The 26,797-nt window shown below is 49.4% G+C and overlaps 1 protein-coding gene across 1 annotated transcript in view; it reads right to left on the bottom strand.

Moving 5' to 3' along the window:
• The window catches only part of LOC138259621 (zinc finger protein 436-like), a 154,401-nt gene that overhangs the window by 17,090 nt on the left and 110,514 nt on the right, over nucleotides 1-26,797 (bottom strand). Inside the window, exon 6 of the mRNA XM_069207471.1 lies at nucleotides 24,355-24,453. Within this exon, the coding sequence (XP_069063572.1) occupies nucleotides 24,355-24,453 (99 nt within the window). The remainder of the gene's footprint in view (nucleotides 1-24,354; nucleotides 24,454-26,797) is intronic.

The following is a 26,797-nucleotide window of genomic DNA, read 5'->3' as shown; positions in this document are numbered from 1 at the left end:
AGAAGTTACAAATGAAAACCTCACAAATGGTTGGTTTTTTCCTACTAATTTTCAATATTTTTTAATTTGAACACGTAGTTTCTTTGAGAAAACCTTGAAGGATCTACACAAATTATCCCGTGCTGAATTCAGAATTTGATCTCAATTTTCGGAAATTCATAGCTTTCTGCGATCCATCATGGGTTTCATACCTGTTTCTACCATAAACTGGAAGGCGGTTGAAAGTACAAAAATAGGATAAATGGGCTATCTCTAAGTAAAATACCAAACTTGTGTTAAAAAATTGTTTTTCTGAATCAAGTCTGCCTGCTCTGAAACCACTTAATTCACCCCAAGATCCCTCATTACATTACTCCCTTTATTAGGAGAACATTGACCCAGTTTCAGAAACCAAAGTTATTAGTGAAAGGTGTTTGCAGGAAACCAGCAACACATTGGTTCCTTCAACATATTGGATCTGGGTCACTGATTACTGTTCACCGAAACTTCGACGGCATGCTCAGAGGATGAAAAATTTGCAAACAAGCATTGGCAAACCCAATAGCTCTCGCCTATATGATTGTGTTTTAGCCAAGTTGTACACCAGTGTTGCTGTGGTTCAGCATGGCTAAAAGTTAATGATGTGGCGTGCAACTTGGCTAAAATACAATCATATAGGCGAGAGCTATTGGGTTTGCACAATTTTTTTAGATTTGAGTGGGTTAGCTCGGAGTGGAGCACATTGGAGAGGGGTACATTCAAGTGGAGTGGGTTGAAGTGGAGTTGGCTAGAGTGGTTTGGGGTAGACCAGGATGGGGTGGGGGAGACTGGAGTGGGGTAACATGGAGTGGGGTAGACTGGTTTAGGGTGGGGTGGATTGGAGTGCAGTGAAGTAGACTGGAGTGGAGCAGACAGGGTAGATTGGAGTGGGACGGACTGGATGGGCTAGACTGGAGTAGGGTCGTTTGGGGTGGAGTAGGGTATGTAGATTGGAGTGAGGTGGATTTTGGTAAAGTGGGTTAGACTGGACTGGAGTGGGGTTGATTTGAGTGGCATGCGGTAGTATGGAATGAAGTGGAGTGGGGTTGATTGGGTAGAGTAGAATGGAGTGGTAAATTGGGGTAGAGAGGAGTGGGTAGAACAGGATGAATTGGAGTGGGTAGATTAGAGTGGAGCAGATTGGCATGGAGGGGTGTGGAGTTGGTCAAACTGGAGTGGAGTCTAGATTGGGGTGGAGCGAGACAGACTGGGGAAGAATGGAATGTAGTGGGGTAGAACAGGTGGATTCAAGTAGGCCAGATTGGAATGTAGTGGGGTAGATTGGAGTGTTGTAGACTGAAGAGGGAAGACTGGTGTGTGGTAGTTTGGAGTGGGGTAGAATGGAGTGGACTGGGATATATTGGAGCGGGGTAAATTGCGGTGGGGTGGAGTGGGGTCAAGAGGGGTAGAATGGGGCAGAGTAAATTGGAGTGGGGTAAAATGGCATAGAGTAGATTGGGGTGAGGTAGATCTGGGTGGATTGAGAAAAATTGGAGTGGGATGTAGTGGGGCAGATATGGGTGGAGTGGGCTAGATTGGAAAGGAGTGGGGTAGATTAGAAGCAAGTGTGGTAGACTGAAGTGGGGTAGACTGGAGAGCACTGGGGTAGAGTGGAGTGAGATAGATTGGAGTGGGGTAGAGTGGAGTACATTGCGGTACATTGGAATGGGGGTAGATCAGGGTAGAGTGGAGTGAGATATATTGGGGTAGATAGGATTGCAGAGAGGTTTTGTGGGGGAAGATTGAATTGCAGTGGAATGGGGTAGATTGGAGGAAGTGGGGTAGATGGGAGTGGGGTAGGTTAGGGTGAGGCAGATTGGAGTGGGGTAAATTGGATTGGAGAGGTGTAGTTTGGAGTGGAGAAGGGGTAGATTGGAGTGGAGTGGGGTAGATTAGGGTGGAGTGGGGTATGGTGGAGTGGAGTAGCTTGGAGTAGAGTTGTCTAGAGTGCTCTGGGGTAGACTGGGGTAGACTGGGGTAGGAAGACTGGAGTGGGGTAACATGGAGTGGGATAGATAGATTTAGGGAGGGGTAGATTGGAGTGGAGTGAAGTAGACTGCAGTGGAGTCAACAGCGTAGACTGGAGTGGACTAGATGGGCTAGACTGGAGTAGGGTAGTATGGGGTAGACTGGGGGTATGTAGATTGGAGTGGGGTCGATTTGGTGAAGTGGATTAGATTGGACTGAAGGGGAGTAGATTTGAGTGACGTGGTAGTATGGAGTGAAGTGGAGTGGGGTTGATTGGGTAGAGCAGAATGGAGTGGTAAATTGGAGTAGAGTGGAACGGGTAGAATTGGATGGATTGGAGTGGGTAGACTGGAGTAGGGTAGATTGAAATGGAGTGGTGTGGAATTGGATATATTAAAGTGGAGTCTAGATTGGAGGTGAGTGAGCTATATTGGGGAAGAGTGTAGTGTAGTGGGGTAGATTAGGATGCAGTGGGGGAGATTAGGTGGATTTGAGTGGGGTAGATTGGGCTGGAGCGGGGTAGATTGGAGACTGAAGGATGCTGGAGTGGGATGGAGTGAAGTGAAGTGGGGTATACTATAGTGGAGGTGGATAAATTGCAGCAGGGTGGGTGGGGTAAAGTGGAGTAGAATGGGGAAGAGTAGATCAGAGTGCAGTAAATTGGAGTGGAGTAGATTGGGGAGGGGTAGATTGGGTTGGAGTCGGGTAAAATGGAGCGGGCAGATTGGGTGGAGTGGGTTAGACTGGAACGGAGTGGGGTAGATTAGAGGGAAATGTAGTAGGGTGCAGTGGGGTAGACTGGAGGGCACTGGAGTGGGGTAGATTGGAGTGGGATAGACTGGAGTGTGGTAGAGTGGGGTAGATTGGGGTACACTGGAGTGTGGTAGATTGGAGTGGAGAAGATCAGGGTAGAGTGGGGTGAGATGCACTGGTATAGATTGGAGTGCAGTGGGGTCGATTGAGGGAAGAGTGAAGTGCAGTGGATTGTGGTAGACTGGAGTGGAGCGGGGTAGATGGAAGTGGGGTAGATTAGAATGAGATAGATTGGAGTGGGATATATTGGAGTGGAGAGGGGTAGACTGGAGTGAAGAAGGGGTAAATTGGAATGGAATTTGTAGATTGGATTGGTGAGGAGCAGAGGGGAGTGGGGTAGATTAGAGTTGAGTGGGGTAGAGCTGAGTGGGGTAGCTTGGGGTGGGATAGATTCGGTGGATAATGGTAGGGTAAATTTGAGTGAAGTGGGGTAGATTGGAGTGGAGTGGGGTAGATAGGAGGGAAATAGACAGGAGTAGGGTAGATTGGAGTGGGGTAGGTTGGAGAGGAGTAGATTGGAGTATGGCGAATTGCATTGGGTACTTTGGTTTTGGAGTGGAGTGGGTTATATTGAACTGGATTTGGGTAGATTTGAATGGGGTGAGGTAGATTAGAGAGAAGTGGAGTGGGGTAGATTGAATGTAGTGTGGTAGATTGGTGTAGAGTGGGGTGTAGTGGGTGGATCGGAGGGGTAGACTGGAGCTGGGTAGATTGGGTATACTGGAATGGAGTGTGGTAAATTGGGGTTGAGTGCGGTGGGGAAGATTGGGTGGATTAGAGTAGGGTGAATTGGAAAAGAGTGAGGTAGATTGGGTATGTGGAATGGAGTGTGGTAAATTGGGGTTGAGTATAGGGGTAGAGTGGGTGGTTTGAAGTGGGTAGATTGAAGTTGGTTAGATTGAGGTGGAGTGGTGTAGATTGGAGTGGAGTGGGTAGACTGAGGTGGAGTAGATTGGAGTGGAGTGGGCGGAGTGGAGTTGGATAGACTGAAGTGGAGTGGAGAGAGATAGATTGGGGAAGAGTGAAGTGGAGTGGGGTACAGATGAGTGGAGTGGGGTAGATTAGGATGCAGTAGAGTGGGGTAGACTGAGTGGATTACAGTAGGGTAAATTAGAATGAAGTGGGGTAGTTTGGAGTGGGGTAGATTGGAGTGGAGTAGCATGGAGTGGGGTGGATTGGAGTGGGATAGAGGGTGGCGGGGTAGACTGCAATCAGGTGGGGTTGAGTGAGGTGAAGGGAAGTAGATTGGGGCATACTGTAGTGGAGTGGACGAGACTGGAGTGGATAAGATAGGGTTAGATTGGGGGGTGTACATTGGGGAGGGGTAGATTGGTGTAGGGTAGATTGGGGTAGAATGGGGTGGGGTAGTTTGGAGTGGGTTGGACTGGGGTGGAGTGGGTTAGACTGGAGTGGAGTAGTGTGGGGTGGAGTAGAGTAGAGTGGAGTGAGATGGACTGGAGTGGAGAATGGTAAATTGTAGTACGTTGTAGTAGGGTAGATTGTGATGGAGCGGGGTTGATTGGAGTGGGGAGAGTGGAGAGGAGTTAGATTGCAGTGGAGTTTGAAGTGGAGTGTGGTGATCTGGAATGGAGTGGGGTAAATTGGACAGTTGCAAATTTGAACTGAGTAAAAAATACTTACATATATAATCGTTATTGTGTGATTAATAAAACTGTTGAAATACAGTACACAATAAATACATTAAGAAAAAAGCATGTGTACATAAAACAAGCACGGTTTCTGCACCAAAACTTGAACTGAGTTGAACCCCAAGCAGAATGTGTGGCAGATATATCGACTCACTGATCCCCCATAAGTTAGGGGCGCAAACAAAGAGTATGAACATTGTCTTCTTGTCGCAAGGCACATAACCGACAAGACTCCTGCACACATTTCCTTTCCATGCAGGCAGGTGATTTAAGATCGGCAAAAAACCCCCATCCTGTTTTTCATGACCTGAAGCTTGGACCAGTCATTGTAGGTTTCGCTTAGGTACCTCTGTAGTTTCAGCCTTGTATAGCTTCGGAGCGTCATCCAGCCATGCCTTCATCAAGACAGGGAGACATAGTCAAACAGTGAGAGCAGATGTGTGTTTGCATTTGCCAATCTTTTAAACTCCTGATGGCTAATAGGAAGGTCCTCAGTGTGCATTAAACCGAGGGTACTCAGGGTCTGCGACAGGTAGGACTTGACTGGGGAGCTATGGCTTGTTTCCAAATCGGACCAAAGAAAGTGACTTCTTTTGCTAGTTTAAGTTTACGCCAACACATCATCTAGGCCACCTTCTATGCAAGTGACTACTTAACAATGCCAAACTCCAGCCTAATCTCGGCTGGAGAGGAATGGGAGGGAAGTGGCAAAATAGATCTATGGACTTTGAGTTACATTATGTCAAAAGTGTTGCTATCCCATCCCCTGAGAACCTTGCGTCCATAGGCTAAGTTTGAAAGGACCTTTGTTTGGGCTACCTGCAGGATCGGCGTAAGCACAGGGACTTTAAATTTTGTGTAGAAGGACCTCAACCCGTGGGCCAAGGCGTTACCCTTCTATCTAATTTCTTCTAATTGATTGCTGTACCCGATGTTATCACTAAAGAAAACTCCAAGGTACTTAAAGCTTTTAATTGGCCCTGTCTTTTCTTGATACAGAAACCATGTGGGGTTTATGTGATCTGATGCTTTAAATTTTGAGGATTTTGGTTTTCTTCCTGTTAACTGTCAATCCATTCCTTGCTGAGTAAGATGAAGTTCCATCAAGAAGGCACTGCAAGCTAAGCTTAGTTCTACTAATCAGGACTAAATCGTCCACATACAGTACATTCGACAGATGGAAGCCCCCCAGTTTAGGTGGATGAGAATTCACTGCATTTAGTGCCAGGTTTAGATCAGATAAAAACAGGTTGAATAATGTTGGAGCAAGGATGCAGGCCTGCTTGAGACCTTGCGTGGTTTTATTTAGCCTGGACATGCGAGAGCCGTCTCCAATTTTGATTCTGACCTCTGGGTCTCTATGTAGTATTTTCGGGGCCCTTAGTATGCCACCCAGGATGTTAGGTTCAGCCAATTTCATGACAGCCTCCACCGTTCGACCCTATTGAATGCAGAATTGTAGTCGATGAAACCCAAGTATACTTGGTTGATTGTTGAACTTTGCCAGATCAGTTAATAGTGAGAGTGCCATGATGCTAATTCAAGCCCCTGCATGCTTAGTCAGCCCAGACTGATTTGGCTGAATTAAAGTGTTAGTTTAAGCCCAATGGTGTAGGTCTTACAGTAGGACCCTGCAAAATATTTAGCATTGTTGTCAATTATTCAAACGGTAGTTCCCTGGGGCCCATTTGTCCCCACACTTGAAAACTGGAGCGAGGATTGAGCCACGCCATGAGGGGGCAATACGATTTTGCTGCAAGATGTTAGGAAAAAGCAGTGCTAATTGTGCAGCCCAGAATGTTGAGTCATCCTTATAAATGGCAGGTAGAATTCTGCCCGGGCCTGATGCCCCCTCTCTGCAACCTTTAGCAATTTGTTTCTGGACTAAGCTTGTGGTAACAGTGCCCCAGGGTAAGATATGGCCACTGCTCAGAGGCTGGATTGTTATGGATTTAATAGGCTCCAAATCATCTCCCTGTATGTAAGGCTGAATCAGCTATACTGATTAGTTGAAGTGCTCAAGCAGGAAATTATACCAAGTTGGCTGAGACGTAGAAGGAGGCCGCATTTGGAAGAGGACTGCCAACACCATTTACGGTTTGCCAAAAGTATGCAGAATTATCTGATGTCGTACAATAATTTTGACCAAAAGGAGTTCCATCCCTCCCTTTGGCTGTTCTTATTCTCTTGTGTTAACTTTCTTCCTGCCACTCTTAATTTATTCAATATTAAAAGGTCCAGTGGCAATTTTTTTAAAGCTCTCCACAGTGAATTTATCCTCCTTTTGGCTGCCCTTATTGAATGGGTCGTCTTTTGTGCTTTGGCCATCTTTTTTGCTAGGACAAGCTTGGCATACAGGCTTGCAAATTTTCCTGTGAACGTTTTCATTACAGAGGGTCTTCAGCCAATGTGCTAATGAATGCTATTAATAGTTTCACTTCTGAGGCCAGCGCCGGAAAGGAGTCAATGTTGTACCTTATCCAGAGATTGACAGTGTGCCATTTGAGCCCTTGATCTGCAGAGCATGCATGGTCACCAAGGCCCATATGAAGGGTTATCTCCTGTGGTCGAAGATCATCGTCCATTTTCTCCTTCAAGCCAAAGGAGGAGATATTATTTAGCAGGAGGAGACTGACAAAGGTGTAGTCAATTACGGATGCCCCAGATTAATTTAGCTATGAAAGGCCAGGTAATTTTTGTCCGGGGATATGCATCCTTTTAACGCTCTAAGGCCAGGATGTTCAAGATTACCTTGTAAGATCCATCCTCTTTTGTCATCTTTGTGCCACCGTGGGGTGTCTTGAGGAGGAGTCATTCAGTAACTGTCATGCACACCTGTGATCTCCTTAGCACGTAGTGCACTCATTAGTCACATGTTGAAATCACCTGATGTATTGGGATCATTGCTAGGCCTCTCCAACCTAAGGTATATTGTGATGTCGATCAGCTTGCCGCAGACCTCTGTCCTTGTTCTAAGGTTTGGGTGGATTTAGACATTTACCAGGAAAATTTTCTTGATTTTACCATTAGATAGTTGAAGTGATAGACCAACTACCTCCAATCCCTCATCATTGCTGTTTTGGTCCCAGTACTCAATTGTGCGGGTGGCAGGCACATAAATATCAAGACAGCCAACCCCAATTAGCTGCCTCTTAAGGACCAAAAATAGACTTGTCATGGACCTGACAGTTCGCTCACTTGGGGATGTAGGGGACTTATTTAGGACGCTTTCTAGGACCGAGTAGACTGTTCTGGGCCGAAGCATTGAGGAGACCTCTTCCCTCAGGCTCTCTAGAATGTGTGTATCTACAGGATTCCTTAACGGGGTGATTGTGATTCTTCAACCCATGAAGGTCTCCACGTTTCACAGGACCTTCCGGGCCAGCTCGGTAGCTCTCCAAGTTACTTTGGTCATCTCATTACTCTGTCCAGGGCCTGAATCAATAAATTCAATAAGATGATGTTTTGTGATGAGACTTCTCCGAGAGAGCCCATAGATCGTACTATCTTGAGGATATTACCCCGGTTTAAGATGTCAAAAGGTTCCTTGGAAGTATATTCCGGGTAGAGTAACTTGCACAGTGTTGCAGATAAAGGTCGAAAATCTTCCAGGAGGTCGACGCAAATCTTTGGCAGTATTTGGTTCTTCCTGTCCAAGGAGGAGAGGACTGCAAAATCTCTGATAGCAAGAAGGGATGACACCTGCCGGTTAAGGATTACCCCTTAAAATCCAATGCGCATAACAGTCACCCCATTCTTATTGCAGCACTCTTTGTTGAAAGTAATGGGGGATTCCCTGGCACAGGAGTCTAAGCCTAGAGTCGGCCTACCCAGGTTAGAAGTCCAAGGAGGGGTAACAAAGGGCTCTGGATTACTGGACGTGGCTAGCTCCATAGTATCCTGTGAAGCAGGAGCCTCGGGGTTTCCGTGGTATTAGGAGTTGGGAGACCCAAGAATAATCACAGAGTTCAAGCCCACATCTGCGGGGACCCCTTGCAAGTCTCTAGACAACTTTTGTTCTTGGACCAAAGCAGAAAGCTCAGGGCTTTTTCTTGGGTGGAGGATTGGCTAGGCTGCCAGGTTATGAAATTGAATTAGATATTTATTACGGCCCTCCCGTTTCTTTTTTTAGCTCGCTTAAGTTTTGGCTCCCCTAAAATTGTTGTGAGTTCTCGGACCGATTCCAGTGGACCTGTTAAGGGAAATTATGTCTTCCTGGAATCAGTTTCATTGGTCGCTGCAATCTGCAATTCCCATGCTGCGATTCCAGAGCCTCAGCTAAAGTAGCCACTTTTGTATCAACTCTGGGGTCAGCCTGGTTTCCCGAAACAACTACGGACCCTTTTTCTTGCAGTACTTCTATGCCCTTTTGGGATTTCTCATTGACCACTTCCCTCAGGTCACCCAATAGATTTGCCATTGCCTCTGGGAGTGTGGATAACTTGTCAAGAATCTGGGAGCAGTTACACACCCGGCCTGGCTCTTGTACACCCGCTTGCACTCTTTTTATCAAATTATTTAGGTTTGAGATCTTTTAATCAATTCCTAACACATACATTGCTAATATATTCAGAAGCCTGGTCTGTATGTCCATTTTATTGGTTTGGAAGATCATTGCCTCTACTGAGCTCTGCAAAATTCTGAGTATTGTTACCCAGAGCGGCTCTTGGGGCTCTTGAGGCTCTTGGGACCCTTGAGGTTCCTTCTTGCTAGATGTAATAGGGTTAAAATTATTTGGTGATTTCTTGCCGTATGAAGCCAGCATGTTCTCCCTTTCCTTAGAGTGGAGATATGATATGTCTTTTGAGAGAGCTCCCAAATCATCCTCGATTTAAAGAGATCGATTTGGAACATTTTCCTGACCTTTTTTTGCTGCCTTTATTGCCCTTTTCCTCAAATAATGGTGATGCTCCCTCATGATACCTAAGTGTTGTTGGCCCGAAACCACAAGATCCAGCTCTGCAGGCAGACGAAGCCGCGATCCCAGGAAGATTGCGCTTTCTTTCCTCTTCTTCTATTTGAGTGTTTCCTCCCAGCGATGAGCAAAGCGGGGGCTGTGTCAAATCTGCCGTGTCTGGGGAGTGGGATTGGAGTTGATCTCCATGAATATTGTCACTGATGCCTCTGGTTCCACTCGATGTATGGGGCAGAAAAGAATGCTCAAATGGGATTAACAGCCAGTTCCTTATCCCTGCTCTGGGCATATAGGAAATGCTCTTTAACTGAGGAGTCCTTAGTAGTTTCAGGACTCTAAATAACTTGCAACTTCTTGGACTCCCCTCCTGCCACGTGAGGTGCAAAGGGCGTGTGCGAGCAATCACGGTGGGGCTTAAAAGGACAAGTAGACCCTCGATATTGTTGTTGCTGGAAAAAATAACAGCCTGAGTCTTTCAGAAACTTACATTTGGAGGTAATGTTTGGCTGAAAGCAGATTGAACTCGACCCCCCGGTATGACTACTGGAGACCACATTCATTTTTGCTTCGGGCTGCTGCTTAGTTGTGAGTGTTATTGGGGTCAGTAGTAGAATCTGGTCTAATGAAGCTAGTTGAGCTGAGAGGTCCGTCCACTTATTTCTCCTCTTTTTGTTCACCACTGACCCCATATCCTGCCGGATGGCATGATTAAGTTATGTCAAGGGGACTCAGCTCCTAGGCTATAGTAATCTTACCCCTGTCCGCAGATAGCACTCTATGTCACTAGGTATGCACTCTTGGATGATCAGAATAGAAGTAATTGTGTGAGGTTAGAGGCTGCAGGGGAGGCGTAAGCCGCACCAGACTAACCTCGGCCACTTCCACACCTACTCCTTGCAGACACCAACCATCTAGGGTTGCTAACAAACGTCCACTGTGGGCTATTAGGCTGCTGGCTTTCTAAATAGCCTCAAAACAGATAAACAAATGAGCGGGTGAGTAGGTAGTCTGGCCAGGGAGTCTGGTGCCAGGAAAATGTAACCTAATGTAGCACCACCTTAGTCCGCCCCCTAGAAACTGGTAATTTTTTTTAACTTTCTACTGTCGACCTGCGCCGACTTGCCCCTCCTTTGAAAATATCAGCCTACAGCAATAGGGAGAGGGGCATAAGCATGCACGTATCTTTTCTGATGTAGTATAGTGTAGAGGACTCACAGCACACCCAGAAATTTAAAGCTCGTTTTTTCCTGATTTTCTAGGTTTCTGGCTTTGCCCCGCAGCCTACTCCTGGGGCACCTCTGCTCACCGTCAAGACCCTGCTCCCAGACCTTGCTCAGCACAGGAGGTGCGTCGTACTACAGCTCTCCCCCACCAGATGACTCGCCGCAACCACCAAGGCGGGGAGGCCTGTCAAAACCAGGCGCACCTTCTGAACCTCAATACCTGCCCCAGCCCCAATGCAAGCTTCAGGCCCCTGCAGGCTGCGATGTCCAGTCCACAAACTGCGATGTGCGGTGTGTGGCGTGCCTGCTCTACCTGCTTTTCCAACAGCCCCTAACCATTAATCGACTCAACCTGAATCAATCCAAGATTAGAAAATCTGACTGGAGTAGATTGGAATGGATTGGGGTACATTGGAGTGGAGTGGTTTGGATTGGGGTACACTGCAGTGGGGTGGATTGGGGTAGATTGGAGTGGAGTAGTCTAGACTAGGGTAGACAAGAGCAGAGTGGGTTAGATTTGAGTGGAGTGCAGTAGATTGGGGAGAAGTGGAGTCTGATTGACTGGGTTAGTTTGAGTGGAGTGGGGTAGATTGGCCTGGAGTGAAGTGGGTTAGGCTGGAATGGAGTGGGGGTAGATTGGAGTAGAGTAGGGGTTGATTGGGGTAGAGTGGAGTGAGGTAAATTGTAGTAGAGTGGGTTAGATTGGATTGTAGTGGAGTGGACTGAGGTAGATTAGGTTGAAGTAGGGTAGACTGTGTTAGAGTGGGGTAGACTGGGATAGATTAGGGTGCACTGGGCTAGAGTAGACTGAAGTGGGGTAGATTGGAGTAGTGTGGGGTAGATTGGGTTGGGATGTGGTGGAGTAGGGTGTGTAGACTGGGATGGGGTGGAGAGGGGTGGGTAAACTGGGGTAGGGTTGAATAGAATAGAGTGGGGTTGACTGGGTGGAGTAAAGTTGGGTACACTGGAGTGGAAAAGTTTGCAGCAAAGAGGAGTGGGGGGAGGTAGATTGGGATATATTAGAGTAGAGTGGGATAGACTGAAATGCAGTGGGGTAGATTGGACTGGGGTACAGTGGAGTAGGGTAAGCGGTGCAGAGTGGAGGGGCGTAGAGTAGAGTGGCATGTTGTGGCGTGGAGGGAGTGGCACAGATTGGAGTTTTGTGGAGTCAAGTGGCATGGAGTGTAGCAGAGTGTATTAGAGTGTAGAGCCATGCCATACGGTAGAGAGAATCACCTTCAAACTCCTCACCCATGCTCACAAAGCACTGCACAACACCGGACCAGAATACCTCAACAGACGGCTCTCCTTCTACACCCCGACTCAGCATCTCCGCTCCGCCGACCTCGCAACCGTCCCACGTGTCCGCAGAACTACAACCGGCATCAGATCATTCTCGCACATCGCTGCCAAGACATGGAACACTCTTCCCACCCACCTGCGTCAGACCAAAGACCTCCTTACTTTCAGGAAACTTCTCAAGACCTGGCTTTTCGAGCAGTAACAGCACCTCCCCCCACCCCACCTACACCTCAGTGCCTTGAGACCCTCACAGGTGAGTTGTGCTCTTTACAAATTCCTGATTGATTGATAGATTGGAGCATCATAAAATGGAATGACGTGGTATAGAGTGGAAGGGCATAGAGTGGAGTGAAGTGAGTGGCGTACTGTGGAGTATGCATGGTGTGGTAGAGCACTGCCACTACAGAAACACATTCCAATTAAAATGACCATTATACTTGCACCGAAATACGATCATTTCCGGCCCAGAGGTTCCGACCGTCCTGGCAGTATGAGTGGAGATGTGGAGAGGCCACCCAGCCACACTCATAATGTGGCGGACCTCCCCACCAGCCTGTTGGCAGTGGGACCGCCAACTTTACCCTGGCGGTCAGAAGAACCACAATGTGTGCGAATGTCAAATAGAGTGGAAGGGCAAAGAGTGGATTTGGATTAAGGTACACTGGAGTGGGGTAGATTGGAGTGGAGTAGTCTAGACTAGGGTAGACAAGAGCAGAGTGGGGTAGATTTGAGTGGAGTGGGGTAGATTTGAGTGGAGTGCAGTAGATTGGGGTGAAGTAGAGTGTGGAGTGATTGACTGGGTTAGTTTGAGTGGAGTGGGGTAGATTGGCCTGGAGTGGAGTAGATTTGAGTGGGGTAGACTGAAGTGGAATCGGGTAGATTGGAGTGGATTAGGGGTAGATTGGGGTAGAGTGGAATGAGGTAGATTGTAGTAGAGTGGGCTAGATCGGATTGTAGTGGAGTGGAGTGGACTAGGGTAGATTAGGTTGCAGTAGATTGTGTTAGAGTGGGGTAGATTGGGTTAGAGTGGCGTACACTGGGTTACAGTGGGGTAGACTGAAGTGGGGTAGATTGGAGTGGTGTGGGGTAGGCTGGGTTGGGGTGTCGTAGAGTGGGGGGTGTAGACTGGGATGGGGTGGAGAGGGGTGGGTAAACAGGGGTGAGGTTGTTTAGAGTGGAGTGGGGACTGGGTGGAGTAAAGTTGGGTAGACTGGAGTGGAGTAGATGGTAGCAAAGTGGAGTGGTTTGAGGTAGATTGGGGTACATTAGATTGGAGTGGGATAGACTGGAGTGCAGTGGGGTACATTGGATTGGGGAAGAGTGGAGTAGGGTAAACAGTGTAGAGGAGAGGGGTGTAGAGTGGAGTGGCATGTTGTGGCTTAGAGTGAGTGGCGTGGCGTGGAGTCGAGTGGCATGGAGTGTAGCAGAGTGCTTTAGAGTGGAGTGCCATGCCATAGAGTAGATTGGAGCATCACAGAATGGAGTGACGTGGTATAGAGTGGACGGGCATAGAGTGGAGTGAAGTGGTGTACTGTGGAGTATGTATGGTGTGGTAGAGCACTGCCACTACAGAAACACATTCCAGTTAAAATGACCATTATACTTGCACCGAAATACGGTTTGACCGCACGCAAACAATAATGTGTGCAAATGTCAAATTGATTGGAAGGGCGTGGAGTGGAGTGGCATGAGGTAGCACACTGCCACTACAGAAACACATTCCAATTAAAATGACCATTACATTTGCACTGAAATACGGTTTGACTGCACACAAACGATGTGTGCAAATGTCATCACCTAGTGTATTGATGTGTTTTAATCATATTTAAATATGTGTTTTCACCACAGTTTGGAATTACTAAGAAAATGTGCTTCATTTGTACTAACTCTGATATATTCTGACTCATCAGCACAGTTCCCTTATTTTTTGGGTGTGCTAGAAAAAAAATATCTCTTTCTGTCTTACATATATAATCAGCAGGATAGTCACATAAATTCTCTAACTTTGAAGTCAGAGAAAGAAAAATAAACACCAAGGTCAGTGGTAGAGAGAACCTGACATTTGACCTCTGTCTATGAACGTACAGCAAATGTGACAACATATGAACAAGATGTAAAGTCCGGTTTACAGAAAATGAGTTTGTGGAAGAATACAGTAAACAAAGTTTGGGCAACGGGAGGGATGAACTCAAGCTGGACAGCCTAAAGCAAATAAAGACAACAAATAGAAAGCCAGAAAATGTGAGATACACACCTCAACGCCAATGGTAAGCAACAGGCAGAATGCATTAATAGGTGAGTTTTCTGAATACCCCCAAGATGTCGTTAGCAAACCAGACGGCTGCGTTGTCTGGTAGGCTAAAACCTAAATAGAGAGAGTTCTTGCCATGCAGTTCATACATTGGTTCTTCCCATCCAATTACCATGGACAGAAACAGCTACACAACATGCTTAGAATAAAGGTTGTCTGAGGAGGTTTAAAACAGATGACAGTCTGAAACAACTCACATGGTTTCTCTTTCTCATGATTAACTGCCTAAGTTTAAGCCAACTTCTACTCTCCAACAGATTTCACTTTTGAGTGCCTAACAAGGACATGCACAGTGCAGCCATTATGTGCTTCCATTTTTTCACTTATATACACAACGTTGGACTTATGTACCCTTTATTTGTTTTGCCACTATATACACTCTTCTGAGTTTTATATCACTATTACCACAAGGTTAAAAGTGCTTGTACCCATCAGTGTACAATTATGGTGCAATCAAATGTGCTCTGGGATGGTCTAAAATATTCAGAAACGATATTCAAACGCAGTAGTTTCAGGCTTATATGAAGAAAGCCCGTGTAATGAAATCCACAGAAAGGTCAAACCTCCCTGTCAGAATAACTGAATACTGTATGCGGCTCATGGTAAGAACATGTTCTTGAACCAGAGTGGGTTAAATATGGAGTCAGAGATGATGGATGTCACAAGCACACAGGGTGTGAAATGGATATGCGTTCAATTCACACCAAGTTCAAATCTGCCAAATTTCAAATAGGTATTTTTTTCCCAGCAGAAAGGAGCAAGGAATCAAAGAAGAACCACACTATTCTTAAAGGGTTATCATAAAGGGTAATGGAATCAAGGTTAAGCAAAAACTTCAGTGTGGAATGCAAGCAAACCAAGAATATCCTTAAGTGAGTAGCAAAGAACAGGATCTACACCAAACGGGTGTGTGCATTTGCAGGATGGTCTCCCAGTTGAGGCTCTGTTGTCCAAAGTCCAACAGGGAAACACACACTAATATGATGTTCTCCTGGCAAGAAAATTAAAAGCCTTATCACGAATGACTTTACTATTCCTCAGAGAAGATATATTGCTATTAAAGATATAGGTGGTCATTACAACCCTGGCAGACGGTGTTAAAGATGCGGTAATACCGCAAACAGTCAGACGGACAAAAAAAGGGAATTATGACCCTGGCGGAAACCGCCAACAAAGACAGACACTTTAACACACCGCCCGCCACGGCGGTACAAACAAGCAGCGCGGCGGTCACCGCCAACAGACAGGCGGGAGACAATGTACCGCCCACAGTATCACAACAGGCCAATCCGCCACCTTTTCCGGGGCGGATTCACCGTGGATAAAAACACGGCGGAAACAGCTTTTGCTATGGGAAAACGCTCACCTTCTACACATCCCACGAGGAACGACGACTCCATGGAGCCGGAACTCCAAATACTACCTGCCCTTGTCTTTCTGCTCCTTCACGACCAACAGCGACGTAGGCGCAGAAGATACCGGTGAGTACTGCACCTACGACACGGGGGAGGGAGGAGGCAAAAGTTAGGGGGACACCCACCAAACACCCCCACCCTCGCATAGTACAACATACACACCAATGCAGTCACAAAAAGAACAGTAACAACCCGCAATCCCCCGGGACAATGCAAAGACAATGCAAATTTCGGGCAAACATTATAATGTGCCAATATACATGTCATACAAAAATATACAAATATATGTATTCCAAAATCACTCATATTTACATAAATAGTCCGAGAAGTATTGCAGATATGTACACAACAATGTCCGTGCACAAACAGTCCAAAAATGCATGGGCGAGGCCCACAATAGATACCTGACCAAAATCCGAGAGAACACTGCCGGGGCATCAGATAGAAACCCTACAGGCACCTCAGGGGGAAGGGAAGGGGGGGCACCTCAGCCAGATGAATGCAAAGCCAGATCCACGACGGGGCTCCATGCCCATTGATGTATCCTGGGGAGTGCAAAGCCAAAGTCTCTCAAGTCTCTACAGTGGGTGGCTTGCCCACTGTTCAATCCTGGGGAGTGCAAAGCCACAGTCTCTCAAGTCTCTACAGTGGGTGGGTTGCCCACTGTTCAATCCTGGGGAGTGCAAAGCCACAGTCTCTCAAGTCTATACAGTGGGTGGCTTGCCCACTGTACCATCCTGGGGAGTGCAAAGCCACAGTCTCTCAAGTCGATGCAGGTCCATACTGGTACTGGGGGGTGACTGGTGCCCAGACTGGATGAGTCTCCCCGTGAAAGGTAGTGTCCTGTCACTGTCCCAGCTGCACATGGGATAAGGATGCCTGATGTGGTGGGCCATTCATTCCTACCCGGTGCATTGCCCTGTTCAGCGGTGCTTTGCCATGGGGGTCTCTGGACTGTTCAGCGGTGCTTTGCCATGGCGGTCTTTGCCCTGTTCAGCGGTGCTTTGCCATGGCGGTCTCTGGACTGTTCAGCGGTGCTTTGCCATGGCGGTTCTGGACTGTTCAGCGGTGCTTTGACATGGCGGTCTTTGCCCTGTTCAGCGGTGCTTTGACATGGCGGTCTTTGCCCTGTTCAGCGGTGCTTTGTCATGGCAGTCTTTGCCCTGTTCAGCGGTGCTTTGCCATGGCGGTCTTTGCCCTGTTCAGTGGTGCTTTGCCATGGCGGTCTTTGCCCTGTTCAGCGGTGCTTTGCCATGGCGGTCTTTGCCCTGTTCAGCGGTGCTTTGCCATGGCGGTCTCTGGACTGTTCAGCGGTGCTTTGCCATGGCGGTCTCTGGACTGTTCAGCGGTGCTTTGCCATGGCGGTTCTGGACTGTTCAGAAGGTGCTTTGCCATGGCGGTCTTTGCCCTGTTCAGCGGTGCTTTGCCATGGCGGTTCTGGACTGTTCAGCAGTGCTTTGTCATGGCGGTCTTTGCCCTGTTCAGCAGTGGTTTGTCATGGCGGTCTTTGCCCTGTTCAGCGGTGCTTTGCCATGGCGGTTCTGGACTGTTCAGCGGTGCTTTGCCATGGCGGTTCTGGACTGTTCAGCGGTGCTTTGACATGGCGGTTCTGATACGGACATTGGTGTGTGGCATGACGATCTCCACACTAGACATTGGTGTGTGGCATGACGATCTCCATACTGGACATTGGTGTGTGGCATGACGTTCCATCATTGCCCAGCGGGGCTGTGGCATCCTGGCCCCGCCTGGGCTGTGTCTTGTGCAGTGGTCTCTGGACCAGTGACGATACTTGGGCCCTCCTGGGCTGTGTCTTGTGCGGTGCTCTCTGGACCAGTGACGATAATTGGGCCCTCCTGGGCTGTGTCTTGTGCGGTGCTTTCTGGACCAGTGACGATACTTGGGCCCTCCTGGGCTGTGTCTTGTGCGGTGGTCTCTGGACCAGTGACAATACTTGGGCCCTTCTGGGCACTGACTCTGGCGGTGGGCTCTGGACCCGTTACGATACTTGGGCCCTCCTGGGCACTGACTCTGGCGGTGGGCTCTGGACCAGTGACGACGGTGCTGGCGTTGTGTCTGGACCGCCGGAAATGATGGCGCACTTCTCCGCCGTGACACTCACAACAGGCTGGGCAGACTTCCTCGGGACCTTCCCCACCTTTTTTTGGGTTACAGCTGACTCACCAATCGTCTTCAATCCCATTTCACTTGTTGTCCCACCAGGAGTCTTGACACGGTCCCGTCGTCCACTCTCCAATTTCGGAGCCTTTACAGGGGGTGGGCTGCCAGTGCCTTGGCTCCGGGTCCTACTGCCTGCCCTGGTGGACGGTGCACTACAAAAACCTGGAACACGCACCACTGGTACTGGTGGCTTTTTGGCTGAGGCGCTACGACGGGACTGATGAATTGGAGGGGGGGTGGGGGCAAAAAGGTCAATTTGACAGAGGGACAGTTTCTGACAAACACTGGGATGGGTAGCTGGAGGGGGTCTGGGAGTGTAGGAAGAGGAGGTGGTTGTAGGAGGTGTCACTTTAGCTGTTTTGGGTGCAGGTGCAGGTACTGGAGGCTGTTGTGAGGTTGATGGATGTTGGGTGAGTGATTGCCGGCGTTTGGGTACTTTGGGAGGGGGCGTCACAGACACACTGGGAGAGGACACAGGGGACGTGTAAATGGCAGTGGAGGTGGTGAGTGCAGGTGAGCGGCGTGTGGTGCTGGGTGTCCTGGTGCGAGTCCTAGTGCCTGTAGATGTGGTGCATGCAGGTGTGTGTGTAGACAAGACTGGGAGGGGGGAGGGAGGAGGGAGAAGAGGAGGAGGGGGACACAGTGGAGACAGTGGATGTTGCTGAGTCTGTATGGGTGTGATGCTTGTGTGAGTGCCTGTGGGATGTGTGGTGCCTATGTTTGCCTGAGCTACTTTTGGGTGTTGACTTGTGTGCATGCTGGTCTGATGGTGTGCTTGGGATGGGCTGGGGTACAGGGGATTGGGTCTGGGTGGAGGAAGTTGGAGGGGGAGGCTGGACACAGGGACAATTGCTGCCATCAGTGCTGAGGCCAGAGATTGCAGGGTTCGCTGAAGGACAGCCTGACCAGAATGAATGCCCTCCAGGAATGCATTACTGTGTTGCAACGCCCTTTCTACACCCTGGATGGCATTCACAATGGTAGACTGCCCAACAGTGAGTGACCTGAGGTGGTCAATGGCCTCCTCACTGAGGGCAGCAGGGGTGACTGGGGCAGGGCCTGAGGTGCCTGGGGCGAAGGTGATGGCCACCCTCCTAGGTGAGCGGGCACGGGGCGAACGCTGAGGGGCTGCTGGGAGGGCGGTGCTGGTAGGGGGGGTGGCGGCTGTACCTGTACAGATGGTGCCGCCACCACAGGGGTGCTCACATAGGCGGACGAGTCTGTGTCGCTGGTTGGTGATCCGGTGGCCGACGTGAAGCTCCCCTCGCCCTCCGTCCCACTGGTGTATTCAGAGTCTGTGGTGTGGCCCTCCATGGCCATGTGGGATGCAGCTCCCTCGTGCTCCGGTGCCACTGTACCTCCGCCTGTTGATGCTGATGTACAAAAGGACAGGGAGAGCAGGAAAAGGCGGGGAGACAGAACAAAGAGAGTTTCAGTGCATGGCATACCGCTACCGTTGGCGGACAAGACAGACGCACAACGCCGCGCTCATGCACTCTGCACATGCAATTTCTGGGATATGGCCTACATGGCATTGGTGGAAATCTGCACACATGGATGCCACAGGGGCAACTATACCTCAACTTGATAATTTACTGAGGTGGGGTAGAGTGCCACATGGCCTACATTACGGAGGGGCCTTGCCTACCTAACTCGCCCTGGCCTAGGGACACCCAGAGCCCACCTCCCCCACCCAGACACCTCCACTGCACGCAAAGTCCGCAGAATGAGAGTGTACTCACCCCCTTGTGTCTGCTGTGATGTCCTTAAGCGCCCATCCAACTCCGGGTAGGCCCCCGCCAGGATCCGGAACATCAGGGGGGTCATGGTACGACGGGCACCCCTCCCACGTTGGGAGGCCATCCCCAGCTGAGCCTCCGCCGTCTTCTTGCTGCAGCGGCGAATGTCCTCCCCTCTCTTACGGCAGTGGGTGCCCCATCTCTGGTGGGCCCCCAGGGTCCGCACCTCCTTGGCGATGGCCCGCCAAATGTCCCTCTTCTGGTGGGCGCTGACCTACATGACATGCACAAGGAAAGAGGAACAGTCATTACCAACTGCACCATCAATGTGAGTGGCCCCCTCCCTACTCTGACCATGTGGCCCATTTATTCCCATGCTTTACTGTATTATGACTTCTGCCCCCTTCCCTCTTCCACCCAGCCCTGTCCACCCAGTCCTAGCCCCTACAACGTGCTCCCTGTGTACTAACCTGTTGGTCTGGAGGACCGTAGAGTAGCATGTACTGGGGGAGGACCCCATCCACAAGTTTCTCCAACTCTTGTGCAGTGAAGGCAGGGGCCCTTTCCCCAGACGCAGCAGCCATCGTCGCTTCCAGACCGAGGTCACAGCAGCACTAGCAGTGTAGGTCCTCTCCTGTCGAAGGTCAGGTATCTAGTGATTGAACAGATAGAAAATGGTGGTGACGTCCGCGGCGGTGACGTCCGCGGCGGGGCGCATCATCACCGCCGGCGCACCTGTTCATTGGCTCCTGGGACCCATAGGGTCCAATGTTAACCAATGCAGCATTGCGCCGCGGTCTACGACCGCCTACCACGACTGTGTGCAACGCCAGCGCTGTTACCCCACAATCCCATTGTCCCAGTTTAGAGGTCAGGCAGCCGCCATTTCAGGGGCCCACATGGATTCATTTTCAACTGCGTCACACATACTGAGTCCTACACTCAACACACATATAGAAAGGGTTTTGTGTCTGCTGTAGTCTTGTGTGTAACTGTGGGTACATACCTGGAGGAATAGTGACTGGTTCTTCGCTGTTGTCCTTCTTAGGCACCGTCAGCTGGGACATATGAGAAGATGGCGGAATCCTCCAGTGTACCGACCGCTGGTGGACCTGTTGACAATGGAAGAGAGACATTTAATTGTGACCTACCGGTTTGTCCGTGCTACAATCCAGGAACTATGTACCCAGTTGGAGCCAGACCTGATGTCACTAATCCGCCATCCGACTGGAATCCCCCCTGACGTGCAGGTGCTGTTAGTGCTCCATTTCCTTGCAAGTGGGTCATTTCAAACAACAGTGGCCATGGCATCAGGGATGTCCCTGCCTATGTTTTCCAACGTGTTGTCCAGAGTGTTGTCTGCCCTGCTGAAACACGTAAGGAGATACATCATATTCCCTCAGGTGGAGGATTTGCCTACAGTGAAAGGTGACTTCTATGCCCTTGGACATATCCCCAACGTCATAGGTGCCATTGATGGGACCCATGTAGCTCTGGTCCCCCCCGCAGGACTGAACAGGTGTACAGGAACAGGAAGAGTTATCATTCAATGAATGTCCAGATGGTCTGTTTGGCAGACCAGTACATCTCGCAGGTAAATGCTATGTTCCCTGGCTCAGTGCATGACGCCTACATCCTGCGGAATAGCAGCATCCCTGATATGATGGGTGAACTCCAGAGGCACCGTGTATGGCTATTGGGGGACTCTGGTTACCCCAACCTTTCCTGGCTATTGACCCCAGTGAGGAATCCCAGGACCAGGGCAGAGGAACGCTACAATGAGGCCCATGGGCGGACTAGGAGGGTTATCGAACGCACCTTCGGCCTCCTTAAGGCCAGGTTCCGGTGCCTCCATATGACAGGTGGGTCCCTATTCTACTCACCGAAGAAGGTGTGTGACATCATTATCGCCTGTCCCATGCTCCATAACTTGGCATTGCGATGCCAGGTGCCTTTTCTGCAGGAGGATGATCCAGATGACGGTGTTGTGGCAGCTGTGGAGTCTGTGGAGCCTGTGGACAGTGATGAGGATGAAGCTGAGGAAGACGAAAACGACAACAGGGAGTCAGTCATATAGCAATATTTCCAGTGATACACAGGTGAGAACATTTTCATTTTTACCATTACATTAACTTTCACACATCTACCTCTATCCTGTACCTACATTTCACTCACTATTTGTTAATTGAGTTGTACCCTTCCATTTCAGTTTCACAAGTGTGGTAACCTACGTGTCAACTGTTTGCATCCTTGAAGGGCTTGTGATGTGTGACATAGGTATGTTAGCCTTCCAATGGGTAACCCATTATGAAACTGTAATTTATAATACAGATTTACAAATCATAGTCTGACTCTATTTGTTTTTAGTGTTTCAAGGGTGTTTATTTAAGTGCTCAAAAAATGAAGGGGGGTTGTAAACTGGTGATGGGTGATGGTGGAGGAATGTCCATGGCAGAGTCCAGTCTATTAGTCTCACAGGTACATTGCACATCTGGGCATTGGAAGTGGAGCTAGGTCAGTTCCGATTTGGACAGGGTAACAAAGTGGAACAGTGGGGGGACAATCAGGGTGGTCTTATTTCCTGGCGGGGGTCTTGCCATCTTGCTCTGTCCTGTTCCTGGATCTCAGGGCCCCCTTGCGTGGTGGTTGTCCGTCTATAGGGGATGGGGTGCTGGTGTGTTGGTCCTGTGGCGGGGCTTCCTGTCCACTAGCGCCGGCGGAGGTGGTGGGCATTTCATCGTCGTGGCTAGTGTCAGGGGCCCCTTGGAGTGCCACGGTGTCCCTCAAGGTCTTTTGAATGTCCGTCAGCACCCCTACGATGGTGCCCAGGGCGGAGCCGATGGTCCTGAGCTCCTCCCTGAACCCCAAATATTGTTCCTCCTGCAGACGCAGGGTCTCCTGCAACTTGTCCAGGACCGTGGCCATCGTTTCCTGGCAGTGGTGGTATGCTCCCATGATGGAGGAGAGGGCCTAGTTGAGAGTTGGTTCCCTTGGTCTGTCCTCCCTCTGTCGCACAGCAGTCCTCCCAGTTCCCCGGTGTTCCTGTGCCTCCGTCCCCTGGACCGTGTGCCCACTACCACTGCCCCCAGGTCCCTGTTGTTGTTGGGGTGGTGGGTTAGCCTGGGTGCCCTGTAGTGGTGGACACACCGCTGATTGACCTGTCCTGGGTAGGGAGGTTTGGGCCCGCTGGGTGGGTGCTGTGCTGGTGTTACCAGAGGGTGGCAGCTCGGTGTTGGGCTGTGGCTGGGCAAGGGGAACCGACTGTCCTGAGGCCCACAATGGTCCGGGCTGGTCATCAGGATCCAGTGGGGCAGAGCTGCTGTCGTCACTGTGGGCCTCTTTTGGGGGTGGAGTGGTGTTGTCTGGACCCTCTGGTGTGGTGACGTTCCTTCGGGTTCCTGCGGGGGTATAAGTACATGATTATTGCATGTGTGTGTTTCATGGAGTGCAATGGTTGGGTGATTGTGAACCCCAGTGCAGGCATTCCTGTGTGGGGGCTTGTGTGCTGATGGTTGGGGGGTGTTGTGGGTCTGTGCAGTGGGCATGCTTTGGTGATGGGTGTCCATGCTTAGTTATGTCATGCAGGTCTTGGGGTTGGGATGGGTGGTTGGTGTCATGGGTAGATAGGTGAGGATTTGGGGTGATAGGGGAGGGTGTGATGGTGGGGGTGTGTGATATCATGCAGGTAGGGTGGGGGGTATGATGGTTAAGATTAGACTTACCAGTGTCCGTTCCTCCAACGACTCCTCCGAGGCCCTCAGGATGCAAGATGGACAAGACTTGCTCCTCCCATGTTGTTAGTTGTGGGGGAGGAGGTGGGGGTCCGCCGCCAGTCCGCTGTACCGCGATGTGGTGCCTGGATACCGTGGAACGCACCTTCCCCTGTAGGTCGTTCCACCTCTTCCTGATGTCCTCCCTATTTCTTGGGTGCTGTCCCACAGCGTTGACCCTGTCCACTATTCTGTGCCATAGCTCCATCTTCCTGGCTATGGATGTGTGCTATACCTGTGAGCCAAATAGCTGTGGCTCTACCCGGATGATTTCCTCCACCATGAACCTGAGCTCCTCCTCGGAGAAGCAGGGGTGTCTTTGGCGTGACATGGGCTGGTGTAGGTGATGTGTGGGGTGGTGTATGTGTTGATGAGTGTGGTGAGTGTAGTGGTATGTGGTGTTTTGTGCTTGGATGTTGCGTGGATGATGGTGTTGTGTGCCTCTGTGATGGGGTTGTCTGTTCTGTGCTGTCTCTCTGGCCTTCTCTCTGAATGTTTGGTAGTAGGGGTTTGTGGGTGATGTGGGTGTGTGTTTTATATAGTATTGGGTGTGTGGGAGTGGTGTGTGTATGTGTGTCAGGTGTGTGTATTTCAAATTGTCCAATGTGGCAGTGTTTTGGAGATGTGTGTGTATTTTGAGCTCGGCGGTGTGTACCGCCAATGGAATACCGCGGTTGAAAGACCGCCTCGTGGATTCGTGGGTCGTAATGGCATGGGCGTGTTTCTGTTGGCGTGGAGGTGGAGGATGTGTTTACGCCAGTTTCTCGCTGACCTTTGGTGTGGCGGTATTGTGTGGGTGTCTGAATTTCGGCAGATTCCGTGATGTGTGTCATAATAGCTGTGGCGGTCTACCGCGGCCGCGGTGGTGTATTGGCAGTCTTCTGCACGGCGGTAAGCGGCTTATACCGCCAATGTTGTAATGACCCCCATAATCTATTGCTGAGGTTGTAAATGACATTAAAATAACATACAACTGAAATATTCTAGGTTTGGAAATGTGGAAGGCCTAAAGATGTCCTGATCCCAAGCAGCTATGTGCTATTTACTCACCTGTGTGGCTGGTGATGCCATCTTGTCTTCTACTGCCCTGATGATCCGTGCAATAGATTTCTTCATCATCTCCAACGTGAAATGCAATGATTCTGTTCCCTGTTTAATAAATATATATGTATAACTTGTAATATACAAAAATTTATATTACAATTTGGTGAAGTGGTGGCCATATTGACCCATCAAAAGAACTACTCAGCAGTAAGCACACAGTCATACACCACTTAAAATCACTTTAGGTCGGGCGAAGTCATGAAGTCATTCTCTCCCCCCTTGCCCACCACGCCCACCTTACCCGCTCCGCCCACTGAAATGCGCTGGACACATTTTCTTTTTATGTGACAGTCAATATATGTAAAGTACATTGCTTTAAAAAATAACACAATTAAAAAGTAGTTATGGTTGTAAATTAAAACACCACGGGAATTTGCAAGTATGATAAGGACCGAAATCCATAACTTGCACAATAGCCATGCTAAATATAACTTGCACAGCTAATGCAATTCCCATGAACTTAGCCGTGTGGTGACAAAACAATCATAACTAACAAACATAATCTTACAGATACGAGTACATACAACATTACCAATACCTCTGTGAAAAAAGACAACCGTGAATGCAATATTTTTTTAAATATGTCTTGTTATTTAATGATGTTGTAACTTATTGGTACAATTATTATGAGGATGTGTGTTAAAGGCTGTGTATAGCGGAGGTTCTGTGCTCTTAGTGGGTTGGAAACAGATCTTGGCTTAAGGACAGACCATGTGGTCAAACTTCACTGTGCGCAGCCTAATGTGGTGCACTGAGGAGGGGTTGGCTGCCTGTAGTAGATTGGGCGCAGGGCCTGCCTAAAGGCTGTGTCCTAAGGCCGAACATTGTTTGAAAAAGTCTGTGGGCTGTTGGACTTGGCCCTATATAGCAGGTTAAGAGCAAGGAACATTTGGATGTGATATATCATAAAAAAACTAAATTGACTGCAAAAACAAAGGTTAAACTGAAGTTCTGGTCAGCTTTGGTTTTCAGACCTTCATGTACGTTTAAAAAACATTACATTCAGTGACAAAACACAGATATAGGTGGTCATTACAACCCTGGCGGACGGTGTTAAAGCTGCGGTAATACCGCTAACAGGCTGGCGGACAAAAAAAGGGAATTATGACCGTGGCGGAAACTGCCAACATAGACAGCCACTTTAACACTCCGACCACCACGGCGGTACAGACAAGCAGCGTGGCGGTCACCGCCAACAGAGAGGCGGAAGACAATGTACCGCCCACAGTATCACAACCCGCCAATCCGCCACCTTTTCCAGGGCGGATTCACCGTGGATAAAAACACGGCAGAAACAGCTTTTGCAATGGGAAAACGCTCACCTGAACACACTCCACGATATAGGAGGCCACCATGGAGCCCGAATTACAAATACTCCCTGCGCTTGTCTTTCTGCTCCTCTACGATCACCATCTACGTAGGCGCCGAAGACAACGGTGAGTACTGCACCTATGACATAGGGGAGGGGGGAGGCAAAAGTCAGGGACACACACACGCAACACCCCCACCCCTACCCTCACCCACTACAACACACACACACCAATGCATGTCCAAACAGCACAGTAACAACCCCAAACCCCCCCGGAAGAATGCAAAGACAAAACAAAATCAGTTCAAACTTTGTAATGTAGCAAAATACAGTAAGCTAATATATACAGATATATATACACATTCCAAAATTGATACATTACGATTAGTAGTGCAGGTATACACATATCAATGTCCGTGCACCACTGGGCCCATAATGCATGGGCGAGGCCCACACTAGATACCTGTCCACAAACGGAGAGAACACTGCAGGGGCATCCGGTAGAAATACAACAGGCACCTCAGGGGGAAGGGAAGGGGGGGGCACCTCAGCTGCATTACAGCACCACGCCAGATCCAAGACAGGGCTCCATGCCCATTGATGTATCTTGGGGAGTGCAAAGCCATAGTCTCTCAAGTCTCTACAGTGGGTGGGTTGCCCACTGTACCATCCTGGGGAGTGCAAAGCCAGTCTCTCAAGTCTCTACAGTGGGTGGCTTGCCCACTGTACCATCCTGGGGAGTGCAAAGCCACAGTCTCTCAAGTCTCTACAGTGGGTGGGTTGCCCACTGTTCCATCCTGGGGAGTGCAAAGCCACAGTCTCTCAAGTCTCTACAGTGAGTGGGTTGCCCACTGTACCATCCTGGGGAGTGCAAAGCCACAGTCTCTCAAGTCTCTACAGTGGGTGGCTTGCCCACTGTACCATCCTGGCGAGTGCAAAGCCACAGTCTCTCAAGTGGATAACAGTCTCCACAGGTTCTGGAGGGGGACTGGTGCCCAGACTGCATCAGGCTCCCCGTGACAGTTCCTGTTCCGTCACTGTCCCAGCTGCACATGGGCTAACGATGCTTGATTTGGTGGT

The sequence above is a fragment of the Pleurodeles waltl genome, chromosome 9 (assembly GCF_031143425.1).
Source record: "Pleurodeles waltl isolate 20211129_DDA chromosome 9, aPleWal1.hap1.20221129, whole genome shotgun sequence".
NCBI lineage: Eukaryota > Metazoa > Chordata > Amphibia > Caudata > Salamandridae > Pleurodeles > Pleurodeles waltl.
Note: the sequence above shows the minus strand (reverse complement) of the source record. Positions and strands in the feature narration are given on the sequence as shown.